The sequence below is a fragment of the Amphibalanus amphitrite genome, unplaced genomic scaffold, assembly GCF_019059575.1.
Source record: "Amphibalanus amphitrite isolate SeventyFive unplaced genomic scaffold, NRLGWU_Aamphi_draft 001743F_arrow, whole genome shotgun sequence".
In the NCBI taxonomy this organism is placed as follows: Eukaryota; Metazoa; Arthropoda; class Thecostraca; order Balanomorpha; family Balanidae; genus Amphibalanus; species Amphibalanus amphitrite.
This window is the reverse complement of record NW_024883236.1, coordinates 101,130-110,733: the sequence shown is the minus strand read 5'-3', so window position 1 is coordinate 110,733 and position 9,604 is coordinate 101,130. Positions and strand designations below refer to the sequence as shown.

Below are 9,604 nucleotides of genomic sequence, written 5' to 3'. Positions count from 1 at the left end.
GGGAAAACCGCGGCGCGTAGCGCCGCGAAATTTAGTACGACTATTCTCTCATCAATATTACACATGGTGTGCAAGTTTGAACTTCCTAACTTTTAAGGTCAGTTCACCAGGTCACTTTGAATGACCCAACCTCAAGTTACTTTTTTGCAACTTTGTCACCGTGCCAGAGCTACAGTAGATGTCGGAGGCCTTTAAAAGTCGCAGGATGTTATAAGGTCATTAGTAGCTACAATTTGTATATCTCGGAATTTTGATATCGATGACCTAAGGTCAGGTCAATTTCTCGACCTACCCATTAGGTATAAGTCAATGGGGGAAAAATCAACTCCCTGTTTTTACCACTAAAACGGGTCGGAATGGCCCCATAAACCATACATGGCCTCATATACGACCAACCTTCACTACCTTAAAGGGACCCTCCCACCTTCAAAAAAGTTTATGAATTGGCACGAAAGTGATGTCGCTCGGTTCAGAAAGAGCGAAAACGAATATCTACCAAATTTCATCGAAAAATATTCACCGGTTTTCAAGATATTAGATTTTTACTTTTGTTTACTTTTTGGGATCTCCGCTGTTCCTAGCGACTTTATTTGAAAGTGCGGCATTTGTTGCGCGCAAAGCAGCATATACCACCGCGTGCTACCAAACGTTTTAGTAAAAGATTTAAAAATCGTTAGATCTCCGCTGACGTCACAAATTCTAAGGGGGCATACCAATGCACTAGCCCCTTAGAATCCGAAAACTGCAAGTTTGAAATTCCATATCTCCGAATTAAAGCATTTGTCGATGTTGTGAGTGCCCAAACCGGTATTTGCAGGCCATGGCCACCAATTTGGCTATCTCAACTCAAAACTAATGTTAAGGTGGGAGTGTCCCTTTAAGGTCTGTTTTGCTGTTGGGCAGCTGTAAGGTCATGTGACGTCATCAAAGGTCACCAGCGGTTTTTTGACAATAACTCCGTACAGGAACAAGATACAGCCGCGCGGATGGTCTCATTGTGTTCAGCTCGTTAAGGCGCATCGAATAATATACATGATGACCTCGAGGTCACGTGACCTGAGGTCAACCTTTGACCTTGACCTTTCGAGGTCAACATATATATCATTCGATGCGGATTGACGAGAGGATCACGATGATGCCTTTAGTTTGTTCCTATATTGACTAGTTCGAAAGTTATTCGAGAAAAACTCTCCCTATACCTAGCGCCGCCATTTTGACTTTTTTGACCCCTGTGACGTCATCTTTGACCTGACCTGAAAATGACCTTTGTAAAAATTGTAGATCTTGTCCGTGCGTATCCCTTGCCGTTTACCGCTTGTCGCTATCTTGCTTCGTTCTCGAGATCTCAGGGGGGGGGCGGTCATCCGCCCCCCCCCGTCGGTACGAAGTTGGCGCAGACCCCCGTCGGTGCGCGGGTTAAGTTAATTGGCTTATAATAATTGAAAATGTATTACATCATAATTGTATTGTAATATAAGTGTAAGGCCTACATACTTAATAAATGCTTTACAAGATGACAAATGATGCGTCATCTATATTTACTCAATTTATTAGGCATATCACATGACTAAGAATTTCCTGACGGTCTTGCAAGTTGACACATTACCGAATAGGATGGTTTATTTTGATACGACACACGACGGCTATCAAGCAAGCTGTACTTGGTAAACAATTTTTATGAGACAAATTAATTGTAGACGATTCGGACTGTTGCAGATGGGCCATATAATATTGATAATTAATTGATGACAATTTTATTTAATCCCAAGTGACCAGCCCAGATCAGTTGACGCAATTTGTCGTCTTCGTATAGAATGTCGCCTAGCGGAGGTACCCGGCTCGGCAGATGTTATTGGCAGAGATCGATCGCCGTATCTTCTATCCTCGCGGCGGTGCTGCTTGTCTTCGTACCCAACGGTAAACCTGCAGCATGTACTGATATAAATACTGAATACCTACTCAAACATACCTAACTACATTGAGAAGCGAACATTACAATTTCACCGTTTTACCTATTGTTGTATAAATGGCTGGTCTAGAATTTATGTTCCAATTGACGAGTTGGCCAATATCAGACATAGCGCGAATCACTTGTAGTTTCGGCATTTGATGACGATCAGAACAAGCGATGCCGAATGTTATAACAGACCTTTTGACTTGTTTAGGTCGGAGGTACGTCACTCTATCGGCAGCCTTCATCAGCAACAGCTTTCTGCTCAGCGAGGCCATGTTCCCATGGGAAAATCTACCGTCGGAGGAGGACCGATCCCACAACAGCGGCCCCCAGCAGACGCAGGACTGTCTGCGTCAAACCAGGACGGTGACGGGACGCGCACGTCGTCTCGCCATTGTTGGAGACTCCAGAGGCCGCGCCATTTCAGTAGGCGGAACTATGGTCAAGCGTACCCATTTTCGGGAACGCATTTTCGTTCCCATGTTTGGGAACGATAAACCCAAATATGGGAACGCCATGTAGGCATTATTTAAAACAAGAAAAAGAACCGTTAAATGACGTCCAAAAAATATAAAACGATCGTGAACCGCCTGATATTTGTCTCAATATTGTTGGGAAAGAGTTTGATATTGTAAGGCCCATCGTAGTTTCAAATCGTTCCCCTATTTCTAAAGCAGTCCATCATCCGGGCCGCGAGCCCAAATTTGGGAACGCTCTCGTACACTGGCGCTGCAAGCGTTCCTTATTATGGGAACGGCGTACCCAAAATTGGGAACGATTTCACCGACGCCTTTCAGGGGCTCTTTTCATTAACAAGCATCACGTCCAACGCCGCAAATTATTGTTAACGCAACAATCATCAGATGACCTTTCCGGCAAGACCGTCGCATGTTTCGCCCGGTCTTCTGCGCTTTTATTCCCGTCGATCTCGCAGAGGGCACGCCCCCCTCTGCAGGATTACATAATTCACAACGCTCAGCGATGTTCAACAAGGTCTTCCATACCTATATCCACCGTCCGCGCTGAGTGTGGAGACATGTCAAGCACCTGTCTGTTTATCACCGATAGTTGACGAGTACAAGGAAGTATCCAAAAATGGGAACGCTGAATATGTTACACCCTCAAAACACCTAGTCCCAATGAAAATCTAGTTTTTTCCTTTCTTGATGAGTGTAAGTGGCAAAAGGCCTGGTAGGATGGGCACGAGGAATTATCGAAATCAGCATAAAAATTATAAATAAGCCACACAGAGCGAGCTATATAAGAGAAATTCCCCCAAAACGATCACGCTTAGAAACACGGAAGACAAAAACCACGCTCATGACGCTCCTTATAAAACAACTCTAAACAGCTAGCATCCAAATAAAATATGTCTTTCCGGGATGATAAAATACAGCTGGATAATTTTCAACCGCTTAAACTGAGTTTACAACAGTAGCTCGGTAAATTCACTCACGTTCCACGCGGTCGTCCGCCCCGACACAAAAGTCAACAATATTACCTCGGGACCGTCCGCGTCTTCGCTTGCATTTGTCAGCATCTGGTGTCGATAGTATGAAAGTTCATAACCAGGCGAAAATTATTATACTTTACCTCAAACTAAAAATGCTTCATTTTCCTTAAAATTGCATGTTAAATGTCGTATAACCCATATTTCCACCATTCTGTCATTTTCAAAAAATCATTAAAAATATCATTCCACGGTCAATTTCCTTGTTCCACGGTCAGATTAAAGATAACTTTATGGAGATTTAGTAGATACTTAAAAATCAGCGTGCACTTTTTTGAGACGTGATGCACTTTTGAGTTTTAGTGGGAGAACGGCCGAAAAATTGCCTTCCGTTCTCATAAATGGGAACGCCCGTTCCCATATTTGGGAACTCCGTTCCCAAAAATGGGAACGTTCCTATATTTGGGTACTCATGACCATAGTTCCGCCTACTGATTTACGCCAACATGCTGAACGTCACAGATCCGATGCAGCCCGTCTGGCAGCGACCTGAGAACATTACCGGAGAGGTTAATGCGGTCAATTTTACACTATTTTCACCCGGATTAGAGCCTCAGACCTTCTGCTCAAAGGGCCTGTGCTCAAGTAATGCCACCAACGAGTTTGTTGAATTTCAGTACCATTGGAGACCATTCGCAGACCGACATCTAGTGGAGACATTGCAAACTTTAGCTGTTGAGTGTGCCACAGAGCGGCGCAAGTGTCCGGATATGGTGTTACTCAATAACGGCATCTGGTACTCGGGGAGGGTGCCATACATGTTCCAGTTCCATCAGTGCGAGCAGTTTACCATGTTCCGCCGGGGACTGCAGCGCCTGGTGCCGCCCCTAATTCAGCTGGCGCGGCGCACCCTCACCGTGTGGAAACTGGAAGAAGCGATGCTCTTCGAGTTTGTGCGTGACAAACATGAACCCGAGCTGACCAAGACGGAGTACATGGCGCTCGTCGTGATTCAGCAGGCTCTGGTGTACGAGATGAGCTTGCAGGTAAGTTTCTAGCTTTCATAAACGTTGAATGCTTGGGTAGGTACGGGGTGTCCGCATAATATTGTGCATTTATATGCAAAAATCTGAAACGATATAACACACAATAGTTACGAGCAGGTATTTATGAAAAGAAACGGGGTAAAATCGATGTAGCAGACTGTGTCATAGCTTCGCTATCACCGTATTTCCTCACCACTGACTCTGAGTGACCTGAGTGACCAAGATGCCCCCCCCCCCCCGTCAGGTGCCGGAGCTGGTGATCTGGTCCTCTCTTCTACCAGAAGTAACCCGTCACATGTTTCACGTGTGCGCTCGGGCGCCGCCGGACGGCTGGCCGGAGTGTCCCGACCCGGTGCATATGGGAAAATACCTGCAGGACAGCTTCTGCAGTACCCTGCTGAGAGCCCTGTGCGTACGAGCGAGAACAAAGCGACGGTAATGGTGGCAGGCAGTGACTGGAAGTGGAGGCGGTGTTCGAAGGGTGAGCTGATAGTGGACGTTTGCCAGACGATAGCGTTGAACCTGAGGTATACGGTAATTGAAGGTCAACAAAGCACTGACCAGCGCGGTGCCAGGACTGTCATACATTTTTGATTTTTGGATGACGAGTTGCCAATGAGAAATATATGATTTTAAAAAGTTGTCTGAACCCTGTGCCAAACTTTAACCCTCGCCGGCACAGGGGGGGGGGGGGGGGGGGTGATGCAACCCCCCCCTAAGGTTTTTCGCGAATAACTCGCGTAAAAAGCGGCCGAACGCGCCGAAACTTTCAGTACCCTCGCAATGATCAATTTTACACCTACCCTGAAAATTTCATGACCCTGACCCTAATGGCCTTTGACCTGTGACCTCTTTTCTGTGACCATGTTTGGCCGAAATCGCGGTTCGGCGCATGTCGGCTCGCATTAGCCGCGCGTTTGCAAGCTTTTCGTGGTTTCAAACGTTCAAACATGTGATTTGATGTTGCTCCCATGCATTAGGGTGGGTGTCAAGGTCACCTGAAGGTCAGGTCAGGTCATTGACCTTTGGTGACCTCGGGTGACCTCGGTTCACTTTTTCGAGTTTTACTTATTTCTAGGCTAGTTTTTGGAGCTGAATTCGAATTTAGCAACCATTTGAACATTTACGAAGTAGTTTTGGTGCCTTCGTAACATGTTACGAAGCTGTCAGAGGCGGTTGACACGTATTACGAATACCCGTCACAACCCCTACCGGTTGACCTGACCTGACCTGACCCGACCTGGTCTAAATGCATAAAGACTTCATCTCTGATCAAAACTAACACGATATTCGTGATCAGCACCCCGGAAAACCACATAGCAGCCACACTTTACGACTTTCTAACAGGTCCCGATTTTCCCGGTTTTCGGGTCATTGACCTGACCTGGAAGGTCACCCGATGACCTAGGACCTTAAAATTGGGTATCATCGGCTTCCTCTCGTGACGGGCAACACGCTCGTTTTTTCCGCGAAGCTCTAGCTCGATCAGGGGCCAAACGCGAGGGGGGTCGTACCAACCCCCCCCTTGTGCCGTCGAAGGACTCAAAATGGCCTGTGCCGGCGAGGGTTAAGTTTATATGCATTAGCCTGCAACATGAGATTCACTAAATATCGATTGAATTGCCACATTACGTGTCTCTCTCAACATAGGCGTCGGAAAGGGGGGACACCGGGGCACCGTGCCCCCCTTTAATTTTGACATTTTAACATTAGCCCTATGGTCGTTGCATGGAAAGAATGGGACCAAAAGTCGCCAGTGCCCCCCCCCCCCCAATGTTCCGCCGCTATTGTCTCTCAATGCATTCAGTAAGGCGTAGGTAGGCATGCGGATTTAGATTTAACCCGGCAGGCGGTGGGCCTCCCAGCCACCTTCCGCGCGGTGGGGGTGGGGGGGGGGGCGTTTCCCACCCCCTCGTATCTCCGAAACTACTGGACGGATCCGGAAAATTCAAACGGCGTTCGATAGCCCTGTCAAATTTGTAAAGTGACACCAAATTTCATTGACCTCGGGGTCACCGATGACGTCACAGGTCAGGTCAAAGATAAAATGTTTCACCGTTAACGGGGCTTCTAGGGAAAGCGCTATAACACCGAGTAAAACGCATTTTGTCGAAAATCAGCGATAAGGCGTCAGTTGTCTAGTACATATGTTGCTATTAGAGGTCACTGGTCATACCAGGTCAGGTCACATGTCAGGTCACCAAAGGTCACCAAGGGTCACCACATATGAACCCAACTTTACTAAGGCTGTGCGTTGCATGTTTTATGGCCAGTTTTTCATTTCCAGCTCAATGGTATTGGTTATAAGACCATCAGGTACGGTTTAGGTCACTTTTTGGTGGAGCTCAGGTCAAGGTCAGGTCAAAAAAGGTCAAATTTCAAAGTTGATATTTTTGCATAAAATGGGTATCGATTCGATGCAGCTCGTTACGGGAGTCTAATGGTGGTCTTTGTTTTGCGCTACGAGGTCTAAAATTGCTAAAAATTTAGTTTGAAAATTTGACGTCATAAATTTTGAACAGTTTTTCGCTATAACTTGGCCAAAAAAGGTATTGATCTCAAATTCGGTATGTAGATAGAAGGCGGTAGGGACTATCACATATGTTCCGTTTTTTTTTAAATTCAAAAAACTTTTTGGATTTTTCGGCTATTTTTTTTTCAAAAAATCTATTTTTTGATTTTTGGGAGTCAAAATAAAAAAAAATCGAAAAAACGAAACAGCAATTTTGTAGCCCTGTTGATTCCGCACCTTTTATGTCTGAAACATTTTTCTGTATCTGTAAAGCTGTAGGCCTGACAGCTCTTCCCCCGAAACCTTTTTTGGGGTCGAAAATGGCAAAAACGACGTCACTCTGACGTCATTAGCGGCCAACCTATCATAGCCTTTGGAAAAATTTTTGGTCACCATGTGCGCTAGCTATTCCCGGGAGGGTACTGAAAGTTTAGTGACGATCGGCGCAGCAGTTCTCAAGATATATCGAAAAAACTAAGGGGGGGGGGGGCAAAAAATGCCCTCCCCACCGCCTGGAAGGTTAACCCGCGCTCTGCTGGGGGGTAAACACCCCCCCTTGTGGTTTTTCGCGAATATCTCAAAAACGGCGGCGCGGAGCGCCGCCGTGTTTGGTACACCCTATCATACATCAATTCTACACATGTTGTGAAAATTTCAGACCAAGGTCATTCAAGGTCAGGTCACCAAGTCACTTGAAGTGACCTCACCTCATAAAAAGTTTCAATGTCTGTCATAGCTACACCGAGTGACCGATCGCTTTGAAACTTTCAGCGATTGCTAAGAGCTATAGCACGTACAAAATGTATATCTCAGAATTTTGATATAGATGACCTAAGGTCAGGTCAATTTTGCGACCTCCCCATTATAAGTCAATGGGAGAAAATTGAAATGCGCCTGCTTTGGATGAAAGACATTATAAACACTCCCAAACACTGAATTACAAGTGGCTTAGACACACTGAACATAAAAATTGTGTCCGTGACCCCTGTTTATGCCCTGAGGTCATCTTCTAGGTCACCGAATGGTATCTAGCAGTTTTTCGCAAATAACTTTTCATAGAGACATGCTAGAGCAATGAAAACGCATTAGATGTGTTCAGCTTGACGATACGAATCGACTGATATGCAACATGACCCTTTCAGGTCAGGCCATGACCTTGACCTGAGGTCAAATTTTCAAGTTGACCTTTCAAGGTCAAGTTATAGTTCATTCGATGCGTCTTGACGAGAGGAACACGATGCCTGTAAAAGTAAGCTCGTGCAAGGCTTGGGTCAAAAGTTATTGCAGAAAACTTTCCGAAAAATTCGGCTATTTTTGCAGTTTTTGCCCCCTGCAGGCAAAACCGTTGACGTTAGGTCAAATCTGAGAGGATTACTCAGAAAGGGCGTTAATAGGGCTATCGAATGCGCTTTTCCGCGGCGCTGTAGCTCTATTGGTTCCTGAGTTATGCGTTGGCATCTTGGAAATTGTCGACATTCGACCTGGAAATCGGCGAAATTTTGCCTTCAATGACCTCTGGTGACCTGACCTTTGACCAGACCAAAAAATTGACCGAAGTGATTTCGTCATTATTTTTTTACGCTCTTTCGAAATTCGAACGCCGCCTTCCGCGTATCGCTACGTGGCCCAGGAGCCGAGTTAGAAGGGGGGGTGTTCAGACACCCCCCAGCAGGGCGTGGAAATCCAGGACCCCCAGCCGGGCGCGGGTTAACCCTCGCCCGCACATGGGGGGGGGGGGGGTGGTTGCCACCCCCCCCCCCAGGCAGTCTTTCTGCTCTGCACTCAACATTTTTAGAGCTAGAAGGCTGATTTTTCGTATAGCTGCTCGTCTATCCTTTCTTGATGTTCACTGAAAATTTCAAGTTTCTGTGATTTTTTGTTTCGGATATGACCTTGTTTTTCAGGTCATGTCATGACCCAAATGGCCAATTCTCAACATCTTGCGTTTGCCATGGGCCTTGTGAGCTTTTGACACCCTGATTTCAGCCTTTTTTGCCAGTCTTACCTCCCACCTATCATGGAACATGTTGTTCGACGATGTACAGGGGTCAAGGTCAGGGTCAAGGTCAACCTAGGTCATCTAAGATAATTGCGTTTTAGGCAAGCTGAATTTACTTTTTGTGAAGTTTTTTGACTGCATTTTTGGTAAAAGCTTCTCAGATCATGATTTCATGTGATATGGACCCAAAAACAATCGGTGCACACATCAGTATACACACAGACACACACAGACATACAAGCACATATAATTGACCTTGACCTAACTTGACCTGAAATGACCTCAGCAGCAAAATTCTGGTCGGATAGTGTGAAAAAGAGGTTCTAGCTGGCTTGGCACCAGAAAACAGCATCATCGTCGGTATTTGATAAGCAGCGCACTCACGGGTGGAGAATGTTTGAAAAAGTTACCCCGGCCGGCGACCGAAAGTCAGAAAGACAATGATGTTCAAATATTTGCTAACGGTTATCAACTAACCCCTATTCTGTGGCATAGAATAATGGATGTCTGCCGTTTGTACGTTTTTAGGGAAAACTGCTGCACGCAGGTGCGGAAGATTTCGCAATTGTAACAACAATTTTGCAACACGCCTTAAAATTTCGGACGCATGTCACCTAGTGCTAGGTCAGGTCATCAGGTCAAT

The 9,604-nt window shown here is 45.9% G+C and overlaps 1 protein-coding gene across 1 annotated transcript; it reads left to right on the top strand.

The window, feature by feature from the left end:
• The first annotated feature begins 2,226 nt into the window (after positions 1 to 2,226).
• On the top strand, positions 2,227 to 5,091 carry LOC122374937. Its single transcript, XM_043354014.1, has 3 exons — positions 2,227 to 2,374; positions 3,899 to 4,450; positions 4,695 to 5,091. Exons 1-3 carry the CDS (start codon positions 2,228 to 2,230, stop codon positions 4,887 to 4,889), a joined length of 894 nt encoding a protein of 297 aa, XP_043209949.1. The 5' UTR covers position 2,227; the 3' UTR covers positions 4,890 to 5,091.
• Positions 5,092 to 9,604: the final 4,513 nt, after the last annotated feature.